At 42.1% G+C, this 21,151-nt stretch overlaps 1 protein-coding gene across 1 annotated transcript in view; it reads left to right on the forward strand.

Moving 5' to 3' along the window:
- Positions 1-170: 170 nt before the first annotated feature.
- The window catches only part of LOC310873689 (integrin alpha-6-like), a gene marked incomplete at both ends in the record, with an annotated part of 38,132 nt that continues 17,151 nt past the window's right edge, over positions 171-21,151 (forward strand). The window contains 3 exons of the mRNA XM_083786238.1: positions 171-276; positions 844-847; positions 18,547-18,652. Of these exons, the coding sequence (XP_083642364.1) occupies positions 171-276; positions 844-847; positions 18,547-18,652 (216 nt within the window). The remainder of the gene's footprint in view (positions 277-843; positions 848-18,546; positions 18,653-21,151) is intronic.

Below are 21,151 nucleotides of genomic sequence, written 5' to 3' on the forward strand. Positions count from 1 at the left end.
GGCCAGACGACCCGTCGCGGGTCATCTTCGTTCTGTTCATCGTTCGTTCCTTCATCGTGTCATGCAACTTTCGTTAATAAAATCTGTTAAATGTCCTCATTGGACATAAGAGATAAGACATTTCTTCCCGACACCAAAAATATGAACACATAGTGCTAGCCAGGCGGGACATGGAGAGAAAGGCTGATGCAGACAGAGTGAAAGAGGTGTGTATGTACGGTGTTCTATGGAACTCCTCCAGACAGGAGCTCTACAGAGACTTCCAGGTGTGGGAACGTACATGCTGCTGCTGGAATGCACAAATACTTAGGAGAGTTACCCATCTATATAATGTCAGAAGAGGCTTTTAGAAAGTCTCATGTCATTGAAACCAAGAAAGGTGGCGCAGACAAGCTGTGAACTGATGTGTGCAGTTAAGTTTGTGGTGCCATGAGGTCAGAGAGACATGACTGCTCATCATTCATATAAAGTATTCAACTGCCTACTTTCAATTGCTTTAGGAGTAAGCATTTATAAAGAAAAATAATAATACCAATGTATTAATTCAATTTCTGTTTTATTTACATAAATTGTGAGAGTGACATTTAATCTCCAAACTTCTGTTTTTTTTAGTGGTGCAACCACTCCTACAACCAGCAATGTCCGTGTACACATATGTACCCATGTGGTTACTGTACCCATGTGGCATGAGCACCATTATGACTATAGAGTACCAGTAGGAGGCGCCAGAAACAGAGAGGGATAGTGCTGCAATGTTGCCTGCTAATGAGAGAGATAGAGGTGGGGGGGAGCTGCACCACTCAGTTCACACGGGTGTGATTTGTTTTCTTCTCTGTATTACAGCTAGGTGTGTTCACTGTGCAGTTGTTGGTACATTTATCATATCGTTGCTGTCGGGAGGAAACCTCATAACTCCATTGGACCCTCAAACTGTCTGCTAAAACATCTAACTCACACCAACACCAACTTTGATGAGGCAGTATTGCTTTGTTTTAAAAATAAAAAGTTTTCTTAATTTCCTGAAAGTTTTATATTTTTCATCGGAGTTAGGTGGTTTCCTCCCAATAGCAGAGATATAAACATTTCCTCAAACTCTGTGCCCTAATTGAACCTGAATACTAACACAAGAGAGTATCATCATTCTAGTATCCCACACTTTAAGCCTGGCATCCTTTTTTTGGGCATATTATTATTGGTAAAAATAGTTTTCAGAGATTTTAAAAACATTTCAAATTTATATTCTTTAAAAATATATATTAGCGATAATAACACTGAGATGCGTTGTGAGCTTGTTGATCTGTGATTTTGTTAATTCGCCCCACAATAAAGAATATAGGATTTAATGAGATTCAAATGTCTGTCTTTCACATAATCTGTTGGATGGTAAAAGAAAATAAAAAATAAAAAACATGCAGCATCCATGTTTGTTTTTTTTTTACCATGAAACAGCTTGTGAAAGACAGACACATCGTATGCTTACAGATCTGGGGGCAGAGTATTAGAACCAGCATACTCTCTATCTCTGGATGCTCGGGGCATGGAGACAAGGGATCTGTTTAATCTATGATTAAAAGGACAGATCTTAAAAGATCTACAAACTGAGACTGGATTGTTCTCATTGGTGTTTGTTGATCAACCTCTACACTCATTGTGAAATGAATAAGAATGTTGCCTGCTTTGCACAGCAGTAGTCATGCGGTAGCATGAACGATAAAACTCTATAGCGCAGGCAGGGGTCTTCAACAAGTTTCGGGTCAAGGACCCCTGCAGCTGAGCTGTGAGAGAAGAAGCTACATACTGTATGTAGTCTTTCCCCCGTGTTGCTGGTTCACAGTCGGTTCGAGCTGGATGAATCAAACCAGGCAAACATATCCTAATCAACGCTGATTGGCTGTCAGGTTGCAATGGGTGTAGTGGGGGGGGAGCGAACGTTGGATTTTTCCAACTGAGCGAAGATAAGCTATATACTCCATGAAGCACAGACAACAAAATGACATGACTAGAACAGCGATTCCCAAGCCTTTTAGCTCAAGACCCAAGATAGAAATGTGACCCAAACTACTGAAAATAGCGGATCTACATCAGAGGTCTTGATGTTGTGTGTCTGTTGGTTGGTGGTTTGTCTCCAGTCTCAGTCAGATCAGGTCCTCTGGAGACTTTTGATGGAGCACCAACTTCATTAGCAGACATATGGATGTAGCTTCGTTAAGGAAGCATAATGGATACATTCATCTCATTACACCTGACCTGACACCTTATTGGACACGTGGGACATCTGCAGATTCTGCACATACACACACGCACGCACACACACACACACACACACACACACACACACACACACACACTGACACACACACACACACACACACGATAAGAAAATATAATCCTTGCTCCATTGTTGGCTTTCTGTCATACAGTTGATGTGCATGAAAGACAATGCAGAGTACTGTGTAGTCGTGACTTTGCCCTGGTAAAAATGGAGGCGCTTAATAAAACAAGGTAATCATTATGTATTTCCCCATAATTTATTTATCAGGGCTTTTCCTTTTTCATTAGGTCTTTTAACAGAGACACACCGATGCATACTGCACACACTGACTAGGACGGTAGAACCCCCCAGATTGAGGACAGATTTATGTATATTGCCTAGCTTAAAATATGTACCAGGGACCCCCTTTTAGGAAGATTTGTGTTAATTTTCTTTTCATCAAAGTGTCTAAGGAATGTGACACATTGTGAGCTTGTAGATTGGCCATTTTTAGTAGCCGATACAAACTAAAGGCATTTTATAGTTTGAGATCTTCAAAAATAACAGATCTACGACCTTATAGCATGTCAAATAACGATAACGAGCTATATGAGCTTGTATATCTGCTATTGTTTGAAGTCCAATAACTCCCACTTTGAGAAGCACTGCAATAGATTAGAAACTAAGGTGACATTCACACCAGAAAGCTTTACTGCGATTAAAACGAATCCTGCTGCACATTGTCAGAAAGTGTGCTTCGTTTGGCAGGTGTGAAACATCATTCGAAACCTAATGCGCATCAAAGAACCGCATTCTACTCCGTCCAAAAACGGGGGTTTCGCTTCGCTTCCAATCGCACTTGATTACGATTCAGTGCAGGTGTGAATGAAATCCGCAGCAAATAAAGGAAATGAAGCAAACAATGTGGCGGGTGAGGAGCGAAACACAGTTGGAGACAGAGAAGGCATATTTTACGCAGCGCAAAGATGATGGTCGAAATGAGGACGAGTACATTAATCAATTGCTTAAGGAAACACATAAAAACACTGCAGTGTAGCCTACAGAATATTGTCTGTTTGTGCGTAAACATCAGCGGCGGAACTACCGGGGGTGTAGGGGGGGTGGTCACACCCCGGCCCGGACCTCCTGAGGGCCCGGGCTGTCAGATGATCGATGGACGATTTTTTACACAGTCACTCACGACTGATAAAACCAGCGGGCCCCCCTGCCAATCCCGCATAGGCTCCCGCAATTAACTAACTAACTCCTCTTGCTTCTGAAGAAGTCGCCGGTCGCTTTCTTCTTTTTCTTTTTTTCTCTGATGTAAAGAGAAGTTTGTGGCAGCGCGAGCTGCGCGCGACCCATGCTGCTGCGGCCCGTGCACTCAGCACATCGCAATTTCGTTTTTTTCTGCTGCTGCAGTTGGAATTAAAGAATGACAAATAAAGCAATCTTGAATCTTGAATTAACCAGATACAGAGCCTATATAGCCTATTATAGCCTACACTTTAACAAAATATCATGTCTGTCTGATGAGAATTTACCGCGCTGCCGAGAGAGTCGCTGTAACTAAGCGGTCCAGCCAGGGCTACAAAAGTGGCAAGACCTGTCACTCATTAGTAGGCTAATCACTCTGTGTGATTCCACAACGGACTGTTTCGATTCTAAACACCTTCTTGTTGCTTTTCCCTGTGTGCGATCACTCAGCAAAGGTGAAACAGAACACAAAGATGAGTAGTAGCCTATTTTTTTTTTTAACACGCAGCACCTCTCTCTCTCTACGTCTCTCTCTATACGTCTCTCTCTCTCTCTCGTGTGTGTGCACTGCTGCGCAATGTCACAGACACAGACGCGATCAATAATATATAGCATAAATAACAGGCAAAATATAACACTTTCCCTCTATCTGTGTCTGTGACTGTGATCATCTCCTCACACACACAACTCCTCTCTCGTTCATGTACGCCTGCTCAAATTAGCAGCAACTGTTAGCGTAAATGGTTTTTTCTTCCCGATCGGGGGAGGGGGGGGGGGGTGCTGTTGGGAGTCATGTTCGGTGAGGCCCGGTCGTGCTATCTCACACCCCGGCCCGGCCCAATGTTGTCCCGCCACTGGTAAACATGGAGTGCTGTCTGTCACTGTGTGGGGACTGGGGAGTCGACTTTCATCTCGATAAACATCTCTATGAACATTTAGCACTGCTGTCTGTTCTCAGTGCGCTCAACGCAGAGAGGTCCAGTCCCCGACGCCACGACACATGCACGTTATGAGTATAATTTTAACACCACAGATTTCACTGTGTAGGCTAGTTTATGAATGGAACACATTGATAAAGGTCCCCCCTGCTGCGTTTCCAATTGCTGCGAATGACAGTGTGAAGGCAAACCGCATTAAATATGCAAGAATCCCAACTTCTCCACCCATTCGCATCGAGTCTACCTAAGTATTAGGTGGGAATGTGACACCACTGGACCTGACAGAGAACTTCCACATCAACTCAAACTCAAGGAAAGACATGGCATTCACACACGACCCAGTTCTTATAGTGTCTTGAGCCAACCGTTAGCCAACCTAGTTCATCTGGTCCTCACAGGTGATGACACTCAGGCTCATCAAGGCTACAGGGAAAGGAGAGTGAGGGGACCCGTTTTCCGCGCCACTAAGGGAGGGACTTTCCCACGAAAGGAGGGGCTGAAAGGAGTGCCACGGCTTGTGATTGGGTGAGACGGCCGTCAGTGGGGTAGGGAGTGCTCCGCTGTGTTCATTGTAGGGGGGCGGGGGTGAGGATTTACTACTCTCCGCCATATTGGGTCGCAACTGAACAGGGCTGAGTCGTCTCGAGCGAACTTGAGCCACGTGAGACACCACCGAGCTAAAGCGAGCGAGTTGCCGCGTTGAGGCAGGGGCTCGAGTCTAGCCCCTTTGATGCACATGCCTGCCCAGCTCACACAAAAGCATCTAAAGTAGCAGGTGCACAAGATCGTTTCAAGCTTGTAGATCTGCTGCTACTATTGCTGTTTTTGAATTTGAATCCTGAAAAGTAACAAGTTTGGACATATGAGGTTTACACCTGACAGACATGAAGATACAGTTATATATGAACTGCTCCTTTCTGATGTAATGATATTATGTAATGATATTATCACAAAGTTGACATCATCATCCGACTCGACAAACTTTGTGGAGGTTCCAAAGTAGAGAGAAGGCTGGCTCGTTCAACTCCATCATTTACTACTTGGCTAGAGAGTGGAGGCCTGTGAGTTATTTTCACCCTGCAGAGTGCAGACACAACATGCTCTGGAAGGACGATAAATAATTAGTTATGAGATGTTTCTCTCTTCATGCACCTGCCCGAGGACCATAGCTGCCATTGTAAAAAATCCAAGCTGAAAGAGGGTAATTTTTCTGCAGCTTTTATTTTTTATTAATCTGAAAAATGTTCTTTCGTTTCAGACCCCCCTGCTTCCCCTCCATGATAAGCCAAAGGCTTGTGGAGAGAGTGACATCTTTGGATTTTTCTTTTCAAGATCAAGATCAAATGCAGATTTCACAGATCTCGCCCAAGCAGCATTTTGTTTGTGTCATAAAAGGAAAGTGAAAATAGGTCTCTATTTTCTCAAAATAGCCTGCAGCAGAGAATATATATGTTCTGAGCTGGTTGGACAGCAATTCACAGCCATAGCCCACAACAGCTGTAATTAATAATTATATCTATGTTCTTCTTATCCTGAATCCTATACTACTAATAATAATAATGAATTGCATTTTTATAGCGCTTTTCCAAGTGCTCAAAGCGCTTTACAATGGTTCATTCATTCATACATTGGGAGGTGAAGCGGCGAACAGTCGACGCCAGCGTCCTCACTTCCCACATTCACACACCGGCGGTGGCAAGCTCACACCGACCGACTCATTGGAGGCAATGTAGGTTCAGTGTCTTGCCCAAGGACACTTCGACATGTGGACAGGAGGAGCCAGGATTCGAACCGCCGACCAAGGGATCATTGGACGACCTGCTCTACCTCCTGAGCCACAGCCTACTATCATGTTGTCTCTGTTTACTTGATAGTGGGGTTTTTTTGAGGGGCGCTAGCCCATCCTATACCCAGCTGTTGGTGTGTGTGCACAAACTTTGTCCTACACAAACATTAATATGCCATTGATGAATGGACAATTTTGAGTGTTAGTGTAAACACAAACATTGCGTAACACCTTTGCGTAATATTGATGACGAAGGTGAGGACGCAAATTGTGATTGGCCGGAATGAGATGATGTATGATGATGTACGATAAGATGTTCTTTTTAGTAGAAAACAGCACTTGAGTACCTAATCTACCTATATACTTAGTTCAGTTAGATAACTCACAAAGAGATTGGACCAATACTGTATATTATTATAGAATATGGCTCTGATAAATTTTTCTCCCTGCTCAGGACAATTATCAGGGAGAAAGATATACAAATGAGCATTTGCGCCTGTCGTAGACATGCGCAGAGCAAGTTCAGTCAGGGAACCTCAGTCAGCGCGCCGGCCGTTAATTGGGCCACCGCAGCATCAAGCTCTCATCCACATGATTCACTCAGCCAATCACACGCTCACCCAATCTCTCATACCGGCTACTTGAACCAGAGGTTTTGCAGTCCTCTGCCTTCTTGCTTGCTTACACTGCTGTTGTATCAACGTGCTGTTGTCATACAACCTGCGCTCAACTCTGCTTGCTTATACTGCTGTTGTATCAGCGTGCTGCTGTCATACATCCTGCACTCATTCTGCTGCTGCTGCTGCTATACTGTATACTCGTGCTGCTGTATACAAGTACTCAATTCTACTACTGCTGCTAATGTCACCAGTTCGCCACTGCTGTGGCGTCTGGGCGATTAGGCTATGCACTAAACGTTGCTTTCATACAATTCTGGTAAGTCAGTGAGTTTAATTGGTTGGAAGAACGTGCACTGCTTTTGTTCACCGACGGAAATAAGTTGAAGCTGCTGCTTAAATGTTCTCTTCTGTTGCTTTTATCGTTGTGCCTCGATCACACCGAGATCGCGTTAGCCAATGCATTTCACGTCGGGTCCTGTCCTGCTCACAACACTAGTCAAGGAAGCATCTTACCTGCCGTCTGCTCTGCTTTCCGCCGTTCTTCACATGTAAATCCAGGCAAAGTTTATAATCAGTTTTATGACGGTGGTCACGCTTGGTGCGCATTCTTGTCTCGGCTGCTTCTAGTCAATATGTGGACGTAATATAGATTCAAGGCAACGGGATTAAAAGCATACATTCGTCCACAGCGTGGAGTAGGAGAGTGGCGACACGCTTTGTATAGTTCCAACATTGTTCCTTTGGCTGGAAGTTGGAACTATCCCTTGAGATAGAACGAGCACTTCCGCATTCCATTGTTGCCAAGTGAGTCAACACTAATGTCGCCACTATTACTAGATTACTCGGGAGTATGTCCGCATCGCGTCTGTCAGGCATGTTGCCACGTCTGCACATTATAACAGTCAACGTTGTTTAAACCCGCGGTTCATTTGAGGCACCCTCAATTTTATATGATGATAAACTTATTTGACGTTGTTGGATTGTTTTCATAATGATTCAAGATAGTTTGTGGCTTGTTTTCGTTGACCCAGCTGCTTGTCTCCTCCATATTGAAGGGTTTGCCGTCCACTAGGGGCAGTATATCTTTAGCTTTCCTGTTCTGTAGAGTGTAGAAGAGAGCCGTCTTGTTTGTTGTCAGTTTCATGTTCACATTCAGAGATGCATGTTGTGTTGTTTGGAGGTTCTTCACCTAATACTTGTAAGTTTGTTTGTGTTATGCATATATATGGAACTATGATATAGTTTTGCCTCTTTCTTTTATTTACATTATGTGAGTAAATGTTTGCTTGTACATTTTCTTATTTTAATTAGCCTGCTTATTTTAGTTAATGTTTTTCTATTATTGTTTGTTTGTACTGCAGTGTATTTTTCTTCACATATGGCAACACAAGTTCTCTGATCAGAATGAAACGTCCAATGCAGCATCAGTTAGAAGTAAATGGAGTTGACCAGAGCAACTGAGAGAGCAGTGAGGTTGCTCTTGGTTGCATAGGCCCACATGGCACCTGGGTCCCAAGGAATATGTCAGTGTGAATTGTACCATATCATGCACCTAGTGTTGGGCAGAGCATGCTGGATATTATTATTTTCATTTTGGCTGGAGGAATCAATATCATGCATTGATTCATGCTAACTACCTATAAACTAATTGATCCTGCTGTTCAAATAAAGGATTTACCTGGCTATAAGGTGGATGCTTGCACATTCAGGGATCTCAATTATTTTTAGTAGGCCTATTATGAGGTATTTAGGATGCTAATTGATAGTGGGTGCCCCCCCGCCCCACTGGCCCCAGTGCGGGAGCGCACTCGTCCATTTGTTTGCATTGCACAGTGCGCTATTTCCGAACGCGCCCATTGTGTCAGTGGGCGCTTCAGGCCTCAAGCACCCACGACTCGATGCCTATGCTTGGAGAAATAGGCGGCATGGGTTGCAGCAGAGCCATCTAATAGAAGAGTTACGATGAGCGGGCAGAAACCGAGCATGTTCATGCAGCCTGAAAGACGGACAAATGGAGTTTCGAATACATTGTTTTCAACGACGGCAGTGCAAATAAGAAGCCATTTAGGCATGTGTGCAACATGACATGTTTTAAAAGTATTATTCAGGACGACTAAAGTCTCTGTAATGTGTTTGTCATACGATTACTACAAACAATCTAAAATAAGGGATTTAAGAATACTAAAGCTGGGCTGTTGCCTGGGTCAGGCATTTCTGCCTACTTCCGCCCTTCTACCCATTTGTAGAAGAAGAGCCACGCCATTGAACTGGCCCCATGAAGTGAACTGAGTTTCGTAACTCCGTCTTACTCTATGGTTCTGTTTTACAGGTAAGTACTTATGGTGCGCCAGGGAAGTGTTTAACATTAAATTAAACGCACGGTCTGTCTTTAAAGACAGGAATTGGCTCATTGCTAACATTTCTGCTATGCTTAGCCCAGGAACAGAGGCGTGGTGTTTTCCTATGCTCAGCCAGGAAAAGAGGTATGGCGTTACCACGCTGCTAACACTGCTGCTAAATGATTGATTTGAATTCTATCAGTGTTACGGCTTAGATGATACTACACCGTGACTGAAGCTAATTTGCCTTAAAGTCAACTTTAGCTATATCCATGTCATTTTAAAGCGATTCATAGCTGTTCTCATGCTGCTTCTGTCTCCATTTCCTGAGCGACAGCCCTTATACTGATGAGATGAACCTTGGATGCTGGGAAGGTCCTCCCTGTGGGTTGCCGCATACAGTCTTCATCGCAGCTGCAGCCATTATCGGATAGGCTCACATTGGTGGTATACGCGGATCTGCTGCTACTGAAACCATGAGGCAGGTCATCAGTTAATCAATCCGCATCTTCACCTAGGCTGCTTTTGTTCTATTAATTCTATATTCACATGCAGTCGCTCAGCCACCTAAGTAGTTTTCGGTTGAAACATCTGTATTCTTGATATGTTGACATGGACGCAGCTCCATCTACGGTCTTGGGGGAAGAGTATGAAGGGAGATGGGTTGCAGATAAATGGCTGAATTTAATACTTGCCGGCAGATGCAAGTCTTCCGTGTTATTTGGGCTACCTTATAAGCAGCGGTAGCATGCTTTTGGTCGGATAAAACCTGGAATGGGAAACGGATCAGTCATAATGAAGGAATCAGCATCACCCATCAATAAGGACGCTCCTCTGTTCCATCTATCGACACGTTACTCAGTGGTATAACTTGGACCTGTGTTATGGTTTATTTTAGTCTAAGAGCTGTTCTAATTCCAGGTTTGTCAACATAGAGATGCTTGTCCTGTTTAATTTCATGTTCTAGCTCAGAGGCCATGCTGATGGTTTCGAAGCTGCCTGGTAACCTTAAATCAAACCATGGTAAATTATTCCTGCCTTCTCTTAATGCAGCTGCAAGCTCATGAGGTTACAGTATGTTGCAGGGTCCTATTCATCTTTCCAAGTTGCTTTCTGTGTATCCTATCATAGTAGTGCTTTTAGTTAATTGTTTAAATCTCAAAGGCATTATAACTGGCGTTCAGCTTACTCCAGATCTTCAGTGAGTAATCTACTGGCATCCTATAATATATATATATATATATATATATTTTTTTTTATACTTTCTATGTGGTGAATCCTATGCATGATATTTCCACTTCTGACTTTGCTTGGATGCCCACCATAAAATCACTCAAAACAACTAATTTCATTAAGGTATATCTGTGACAGAAACTAACACTGGTCTTTGTCCTTTCTCTTCCATGCCTCGTTTTCTGCCATGCTGTCCATCCGCAATGTCATGAGCCCCTATTCATGATGGATTCCGGGAAGCCATGGCCGGTCCTGCAAAAGCTGCTTCTTCTGTGTCAAGGCTGTGGGCTGCCTCCTAATCGCTACACGTCACTCTTTAGGATCGGCTCAGCAGCACCAAAGTTCCAAATGCTACACTCTACAAGCTTGGGCTGGTGGTCTTCTGCAGTTGTTGAAAGCTATGCTCTGCTAAACTCGAATGCTTTTTCAGGCTCAGAACTAATGAGCTCTGAATTATGTTGGTTACATTGCTGCTGCTACATATTTTCATTATTTTGCTCCTTATGCTGCAGGATATTATTAATACTCTTAAAACTGTTTTTCTGCATGATCTTTCTGTTTCTTAGGCCGGTGGTCTCTGCTGCTTACGAAAGCTATGTTAGACTAGTCTTGAAAGATATTTTACAGGCTCAAATACTAACTAGTCGCGAATAGTGTGTTATTTGCTACAGATTTTCTTGCTTACCACAGAAGTACAATTAATTCTTAAAACTGTATTTGCATATTACTGTGGCAGAACTTGCAGCATTGCCGCATCATGATCATGCATGCGATCATGTTGCAAGCTAAAACTTGAAGCTCCAGGTGGTAGACTAACTGGGTACTGATTTCAGATATTAATGATAATGATAGAATGTCCCTTTCGGTGATCCTGGTTGGGTTGGGTTATTTGTGCAGTGGGTCATGTTGGTTTGCAGCGCGCAGCGAACCAGGACACCGTTTAGGACTCCTGAATTTCAGGGATCATCAGGCGCTGTACTGTTGAACACATTGACCTAGTCATCACATAATGCTAGAACAGGCGCTGTACTGTCGAACAGGCGCTGTACTGTCCAACACATTGACTAGTCATCACATAATGCTAGCATGACCTATGTCTGATCCATGTCCTATGACCCTTGTCGCTGCGCGGAATGGATATCGGTATGGTCTTCCTGTTACAGGAAACAACAGGTGCTCTGTTGTACACATGTATAGCTTAGGGTTGGTGATGATCTGCTTTTTGGGGGTTTCGGATGTTTTGCGCTGTTGGGGGATTCAGAGTCCCTATGGTTGGGACTGATGCGCTTGACCTGAGTACCTAAAAGCAGATCCAATACATCGCCAAACCATAATAAATATATTGCATTGATTATCTTATATTCAATAAATATATATTACATCCTCCTTGAGTTGTCTGACTGAAATGAGCATTTGCGCCTGTCGTAGACATGCGCAGAGCAAGTTCAGTCAGGGAACCTCAGTCAGCGCGCCGGCCGTTAATTGGGCCACCGCAGCATCAAGCTCTCATCCACATGATTCACTCAGCCAATCACACGCTCACCCAATCTCTCATACCGGCTACTTGAACCAGAGGTTTTGCAGTCCTCTGCCTTCTTGCTTGCTTACACTGCTGTTGTATCAACGTGCTGTTGTCATACAACCTGCGCTCAACTCTGCTTGCTTTAGCCTACTGCCGTTGTATCAGCGTGCCGCTGTCATACAACCCGCGCTCATTCTGCTTGCTTATACTGCTGTTGTATCAGCGTGCTGCTGTCATACATCCTGCACTCATTCTGCTGCTGCTGCTGCTGCTATACTGTATACTCGTGCTGCTGTATACAAGTGCGCTCCCACCTCCACCCCAGCTACCACCTGTCGTTTTGGATCTACTATTTAGGTACGGGGGATTCAGAGTCCCTATGGTTGGGACTGATGCGCTTGACCTGAGTACCTAAAAGCAGATCCAATACATCGCCAAACCATAATAAATATATTGCATTGATTATCTTATATTCAATAAATATATATTACATCCTCCTTGAGTTGTCTGACTGAATAATGTATAGGTGTCTGGCCTGCCAACGTATGAAATGACAGATACTTTCCAGGTTTAACCGGTTTCCGGTTAATTTTCTTGTTTTTGTTTGGTAAGGTTCTATAATTGATTTCAGACAGGTGGTGAAAGCCAACAGAGTTTAGCACTGGGATGTTTATTTGAATTATTTTGTAACCACCGTGGTCAATTGACATTTCATTATCTTTACTTTGCAGCAGGGAGCAGGGTGGCTGTCCAGACTTTTATGCTGGAAAGTACTTAAACAGAGCACAGGAAGTAGTTTCTGTGACAAAGAATCATCCTACTAGCCTCTTGTGCCATATTTAAATAGCTTTGGTTTCTTGAAGTACCCTACTCAGGCACTGTTTTGACTGGCTTCGAGATAAACAACTACTTTCCCACAGTGATATACAGACACATAAAACAGAGTAATGCAAAAAATCGACAGCCGCACTGCCGACACGATACCTAAATTAGCATCCAGTCCATGAATGATGAGCTCATTAATTCAGTAAAATTGGATACAACCTCGTGGAGTCTGCATGCATACGGCAAACAGTGAATCGTTTTTATTTATGCCGAGCTCTGACCATATTTTTAATTAAAAATCTTCAATGACATGTGATCTAATTAAAATGAGCTAATGAGCATTGTCCACCATAGATAGATGCTGTTCCTCAGTCCAGCGCGGCGGCAGCAGCTCGGCGATGACAACAACCCCCCGTCTCTTTGAAGTGTCAGTTCATGTACATTGTGAAGGCCGCAGGGTATTCTAACATGATGATGTTTGGATCTACACAGCGGTGGCTTTGTTAACAGCCTTTTAACATTCCTCTGCATGTAACAACCTGAGGGCTGAGTTCACCCTCAAGTGTGTTGTTGGTAATAAGGGTCGTTAGTGCCTTCATTGTGGAATGTGGACGTCAAATATCAGCGTCAAATCTTCCTCCTTCAGAGGCTGGCCTCTTCCACGAGGGACCAGAGACAATGGCGTGCAGGCTTTGTGACACTGAGCTGGACTAATGACGATACACGAAAGCAGAAACCATCACTGCTGCTTAACAATGCAAATTAAATCAACGTGCACACACACCCAAACCAGTGGTGGAAAGTATAAGTACAATTACTAAGTGCTGTGCTTAAAGGACCACTTCACCTGCACTTTTCAACCTATCTTCATATAATAGGTCGTTGCTAATAATCATGATAAAATGGCACAATTCTTTGTCTCATAGGAGGGCTGTGGGCAGTTCAGAAACCCGTCCACCAGTGATGTCATCGTTAGGCAGATTTCCTTTTTAAACAAGATGTTTTTACAAAAAAAAATAGATTATTATCGTGAGATCGATGGCTTCCATTTTCGCATTGCAACTTTTCAGGACTAGAAAGCCTGCAGTTTCTATTAGCTTGGATTCCCCATGGATGATGTCACTGGAGGACGGTTTCTGAACTGCCCACAGCCCTCCTATGAGACACAGATCGAGTAGAAAGAAATTGTGACATTTTATCATGATTATTATTGAGGACCTATTATACGTATGAAGATAGGTTGAAAAGTGGGGAAGTGGTCCTTTAAGTAAAATTTTGACATAGGCCTACTTTTACTTTCCTGGAGTATTTCCAAATTTCAAAACTTTTACTTCTATTCCAATACAAATACAAATTTCAAACTTGGTAGATTTGAATTATTATTACAAAACATCCATTAACCACTTCAGCCATATAGCCTATAAATTTCAGACATTTGAAAAAAGCCCATCTACAAGCTCACAAGGCACAATGTGTCGCATGATTCGCATCGCAACCGTAATACAATCAGATAGGACTTTTCTGTTTGGATGTATGGGCTGTCAATGACAAATAATGGCACCCTGCCATTAACTTAATGGCAAGATGGCCACGGTCTGCATAAGGTCTATGAAGGAAGATTTGTGTTAATTTTATTTATCAAAGTGTCTAATTAATGTGACACATTGTGAACTTGTAGATCGGAATTGTTTTAGTAGCCGATATAAACTAAAAGGTATTTACTTGCGCATGCAAGGCGCGAGTTGGCATCTCGAGATTCTCGACAGAGTGCATTTCTAGTTTTAGTTTGAGTTCTTTAAAAATAGCAGATCTACGTAACCTCATAACACACTTTTTTTTTTTTTTAAGTCCACTAACCCACACTTTGCAAACCACTGCTCTAGAAACTAAATCACCACTGCATGAACCTGCTACATCTCACGAAAAGACACAAATTCACACAGCAATCCAGAGCTTTTATAGTGTCTTGAGCTCGTTAGCCATCCTAGTTCATCTGGTCCTCACAGGTGATGACATTCAGGCTCATCAAGGCTTCTTCAGGCCAGAGGAGAGTGGCAATAAGAGAGGCAGTGAGAAAGGTGACAACTGGTCCGTGTGTAGAACAAATGTCCATGGACATTAGTCAGTCACAAGACTTGGCAAATTAAAGATTTAGTTTTTACATAACACCATCATGTTTTGATCATAAGACCTAATTACTGAATGTCATTCTGCAAGTTTTCTGCGCTGATTTATTATGACACTATGACACTATATTAATCTAACAAATAATTTTAGGACGAAATTGGCGCAGAAAAATGCCCTTGTTTGGTGACGAAATTGGTGCTGTGATTGCCTGGAAGGTGTGCCATTCTGCGCTGTGATTGGCTGAGCATCGCATAACGGGTGTGCCATAGGCCCTATGGGATAGGGCCCGGGAACACCCATTACATACAGTATAAGTGGCAGATAGAGTGGGGGTGAGAGATAGAATAGGTCATATCCCCGAACGAGTATAGACTAAACTAGAAATTCACACTGTTGAGCTGCCAACTTGCGCTTTGCACACATTGTGCGCGAGCAGAGCGCGCAACCTACTGCTGACTCCTCAACTTACTGTCCGCCCCTCTTTAAAATATAAAAAATAAAGACGAAAGCCATAAACAAACATTTAAAATAAAACTTTCACCAATAGAAAACTTAATTATTTTCCTACAACTGTTGAAAATAAATACTTAGAGAATTAATAGGTTCTTAATTGCACTTAATATACTTTCCACAACATGTGTTGCATATAAATATCTATACAAAAAGATACTGCAATGCTAGCATGTCAGTCAGGCAAATCAAGCAGGCATATGTACACAAGGCTTCAATATAATATAACTGTCTATATAGAAGTTAGCTCATAATCACTAACTTCTGTGCATACTTCTGTGCATACCCTTTCAGGAGTGGCTTTGCTGTGGGAGCATTCGAGTTCAACGCACTTCTACTACTGTAGCTCCCCTCCGAGTCCCCTTCCTTCCCAGCTGTCTCTGTCCCTTATACTAAACTTGGGTGCGGGATTTAATTGGCAAAATGGGTAAATAGAAACAGACAGTATCAGCATCCATGGACTTTTTAACCTATGTCAAATCAATATAATTTGCCATAAGCAGACTCCAATCAAGTTATTGAAACATCTGAATCATGTCTACTAGACTTGTACGTGCCCGTCCGTCACTGGCCTACTTGGGAATAATGCAACTTGGGAACCTAATAATACCTGTGGTCAACTTGCCATAGTACCCGTTTTAACTATCTGTCTGTGTCCCTTTTGTGCCCATACCAGATATCTGTAGTATGCAATACCTGTTGTCATATCACCTATTTTTATGTTACTGTCTGTCTGTGTCCCACATGGAGATCTCTACAAACATACTACATATATAGTTACGTCATCAGCCAATCCCTGATTGGCCGAGCGACGCCACCAACATACAGAGCCAATCAAATCGGTCGAGGGGGCCACCGACATACGCAAATGCCAACTTGCGCTCCGATTGGCCGATCAGCGACGCCACCAAAAGACACAATCCCTGTCTGATTGGCCGAGGAGGGGACCACCAAAAATTCACAATTCCTGATTGGCCGAAGGGACCACCAAAAGTTCACAATCCCTCATTGGCCGAGGCAGTCACCGACATACGCAGCCGAAAACAGTACTTGCGCCGCTCTGCTCACGCAAGTAACTAGACACTACTGTTCCTGAAGAGCGAGGGCTCGATAGCTCCCTACTCGATGATGATGTATTGACCCACATGAGGTCCCTGCTCTGTCTAACTATTCCCACGTCACGGCCCAGCAACAAAACGGGCCTGGGAATAAAGATGTACGAAAACAATAGTGGGCTCGCTAGTAGGCCTATTAAGCATTTACTTGATTATCTAGTGTCTGTCAGTCAGACATTTTGTGATCGATCAAAATTCAATTAGCAACTTACCAACGATGGTGTCACGCATGCAGACCTCTACGCTCACAACAGTGGCATCCGCGATGCGATGTGAACTTTTATATCAGCTGTTCTCTGTGCGCAATACTGTTGCGCTTTGAAGTATAAATGTCTCCTATAGGGTGCACCTCACGAGCCAACACACAAGAGAGGAGGTTGAATGAATTGAAACCAGCGCTCCCCAAAACAACAGCTTTGGAGATCTGTTGGGAATTGATTACATGAAACAGTCACCTGTTAATTGGTCTATACAACGTGCACAGGTCTCCGCCAGGTCACGTAACCTTATTGTGGCCTCCTGGATCCTGGTGGCGCTAATATGCCAATGTGACAAGGGTGGCATTTCTTCTTCTGCATTTTACGCCAATAGTTCATGATTTGAGAAATGTGTTTTGCAAAAATCGGCCTGCTGGTGGCGCTATAACAGGAAAAGGGTGGCATTTCGGCCTTGTGGGAAATTGTGCACGCACAATTTCATGGCAATGATTTGATCACTCCTGATTTGACAACAACATTACAACATTCATCTAAATCAAACTAATATAGTGTAGGCCTACATGTGTGTTCATGTTTACAGTAAAGCTCTGACTCCGTTGATTTGTTTTTTAACAGACATTGTCGCCCTCATGTGGACAAAAGGTATGCAAGTGGAATTTGTTAAATCCAGTATCCATGAGTATCAATATTATATCCATATCATAATATTAGACTGGAAATTGTCTGTGATTTGGGATATTGTACTATTGTGATATGGCATAAACGTGTTCTATAAAATATAAATATCGGATCGGGTATTGGCAGATGCTCAAAATCAAATGATCGGAATCGGATCGGGAGCTAAAAAGCGTCAGGGACATCCCTAATTGTAACCACTATCAAAAATTGCAGATGTACAAACTGCTAGGTTGTACATCTGCTATTTTGGAAAATGTTTGAAAAATCTTGAAAATGTTTTTTTTCTACAAATCTGATTCTGGGGTCCCTAGCACACAACATTTTCAGATGGGGGTCCGTGACAAGATATATATCAATTTGAGAGGCCTTAATTGGCACAAAACAGTTAAGTGAGTGTACAGTTGATTATGTGACATACTGTACTGATTGAAAAGCCTTTATTTACATATATTTTTAACAAGAAAGCAGGGGTCAGAAAGTAGGCTTTCTAATGACACAACCCGCCTTTGTATTGGTGAGTAGAAAAAAACGTTTTTTATTTACGCTAAAGACGAGAGGCTGGTCTTCATTTATGCGAGCCCCGGAAGTCATCTGTAACATAGCTCTAAATGCAACGGTATTAGAGCTATGGACCAGAGCCAGCTGGTATAGGCCCACCTCAATTTACATATAAATCAACATACAACGTACCTTTAACATATCTTTAACAAATCACACTCGTGTGAAGTGAGGGGTGCTCTTATCATCATACGTCACATTCCGTGCTCAGCCAATCAGCTGAGCACATTCTGTGCTATACAAACACTCAAAGCTGCATAGGATGGGCTAACGCAGCTCAAAAATCTTAAATTGAACTGAGGGCATCTATGAAGGTATTTTATGATCAATTCTACATATTACAATAATGTCGATCGACATAGTACACAATTAAGCCCATGTCATTACATTTATATTGGGATCTACTCTTTCACCATTATTAATATAATCTATTTTTATTTTCAGACGAATGTGTAATCTAATCTAATCTAAGAGATGTTCTGACCCTGTTGAAGCAGTTCACTGGCATTCTCATCGCACAACAGAGTATATGCTTTCAGAGTGCAACTCTCTCGTCATCTTTTTCTTAGCTTCAGCTTTCCTCGCAGGGAAATCCAGCGCTGCATAGTTCAATTCTTCATCGACATCGTTACCATCCTGGAGAAAAGAATTATCGTACCAGAGATCAGGGACCAAGTCTGGGCCTGGCTTGCAGGGTCTGTGTTGTCTGTGTCTATCTAGTGTACCGGTACTCCCCTGTTTATGTGTTTCCACCACAGTCTATTTCAAAAGTGGCTTTCAAGAAGAAGGCTATAATAAATAGTAAGGCCACGAAGGTTGTGGTTCAGGCCTATCCTCAACCCCTGAGCCTTCCTGTACCTCCCCTTCTGAGATTTTCTAAACTTCCTTTTTAAATCAAGAAGAAAAAAGGGTAAATATATACCATAAAAATCACACCTGTGTGAAGTGAGGGTCGCTCTTATCATCGTACATCATCTTGACGTAACAATCGTAACATGTCTATTTGCTCAGACACTGACGTAAAATTATCCATTCATTGGTCACAAAGTCATTGTTTACAGTACACTTTGTTATTCTAAAGTTTAAACTTGACAATAACGATGTGTGTTTTCAGTAACACTAGCTAAACTTAATCCACTGGCACTTACACTAGGAACTAGCATTCTTCTGAAAGTACAGTATGCTTTTTGTGTTATTGAGGTATTACTATTTATTTTATTCACATAATTTGATAAAATAAAATGTGTGTTTGTTTATTCAAACACATGAAATTTTGAATAAAGATCAGTGGGTTTTGACAAAAAAATAACATAGATAACAATAATAAATGTCACAATGAAATGTCTAGGCAGAGCCAAAAAGCGAGTTCTACCTATCACTAATATCAGTACGTATCAGTAGTCGGTATAGGAAGGAAGAAAGAAAAAAAATCATAATGTTACACTAGGCTATTTAATCACTTATTTAATTAAATAATAAATAAATACATAATTTTGTTGATAACAAATGCATGGCCTACTTATATCCAGCTTAGTTCCGTTGCCAAAGAGCATCGCCCCACATGCAGCCACGGCACAATAGTACATCCCAGCGTCAGAGTGGTGGACACTATCCTTGTGGAGGCTGTAGACACATCTCTGTGGAGCCGAACCTGCCACGGTTCTATTTTCACATATCCTGCTGTCTGAAAAAACCATGCCAGGATGGGAACCATTCGATCGGAACCAGAACACCTTGCGTCCTGCAGAACACCGCGAACCGTCTTCTCTCCCGGGGAGAAGCCAGCACTGCAGTGTCAACGGGTCTCCCAGAGGGACTGACACTGGTACCAAAGTCTGGTGGACCGTCCTCTCATGGTCATAGTCTGGATAGAAAAATAATACAAATATACTATGTCTGACAATATACAACATGCCTAAATACTAAATACAAATACACTCCAGTTCATGTGTTTAAATTGTGTGGAAATACAACAGCAGAATTGATGAGACATAAAGTGGTAAAGATATCAGAAGAAGACAGACTGAATGTGACATACTGTACTGTACGTACCGTTTACAACCAGATATGTGCCTTCTTTAAATGTCATTCTAAATAATGTTCCTTCTGCACAGAAATATGTTGCTTCATCGTCTTGGTTGATATCTCTCCCAATCTTCCGCCGTAGCCTGAAAACCCACCTTTTCAGACTCCATCATGGCCCATAGCACTTACCCTAACCCCTTAGATAGAATTTCTGTTGGCTTAGATAGTATTTGACTTAGACTTATAGCATGTTATGTAGACAGCACTATAATTGTATTGTATATAGTCATAGCACGCCATAGTACATATGTATAGCATAGTAGTGAATATGTATAGTTTATTATGTATAGTGTATGTATAGTTTCATCATATAGATATTCCACTGTTACCTTCTTAGCTTACGCATGTTTCATGATAAATGCTTTTATGTGATGTATTCCCATGCTTTTGTTCTTGCCTAAATGTAAGTCGCTCTGGATTAAGAGCGTCTGCTAAATGCCTAAATTGTAAATTGTAAATTGTAATGGTTAAATTGAATTCAGCATTGCTGAAGTCCGAGGTGAAACGTGAGTTGTTAAACTCTCCCTGTAGTTCTGTTTGTAAATGGGCTTCAGAAACCAGTTGGAGCACACGTCCAGGATGTTGCTTATACCAGAAAAGAAAATCTGTTCCTGTATTGCGTGGGCATCGTAAAGTGATGGTTTCACTGATTTTGACAATTCTCAAAGGGATATCCTGGGGAACTGGTATCATGTCTGAAAAACAGAGGGCAATTATAGTTCCCAGGAAAGTAAAAAAAAAAAAAATAAGATTGGAGAAAATAAACATTATTAGTAGTAGTATTTTGTATTGAATTGCCAGTTAAAGCAAACACCAAACAAACAGATAAATAATAATTAAATATAAATGTTGTCTGGTGTCAATAACTTCTCTTTGTAGAAAATCTTTCTTCTATGTTTTTAATAATATGTAATTTACATATAATGTAGTGGAGCTTGTACAGGTACATATGTTAAGTTATCTAAGTTTGACAGCAGAGTAGAATAGCAGATGTACTTACACACTGTTCTAAGAAGAAGGAGAACAAATAATGTTTCAGTCATTGTGTTTAGACGGGAAGCTGGAGTGAAAAGTTTTATCTCATGATCA

Source organism: Protomyctophum parallelum, assembly GCF_964188405.1.
Source record: "Protomyctophum parallelum genome assembly, chromosome: 16".
Lineage (NCBI taxonomy): Eukaryota > Metazoa > Chordata > Actinopteri > Myctophiformes > Myctophidae > Protomyctophum > Protomyctophum parallelum.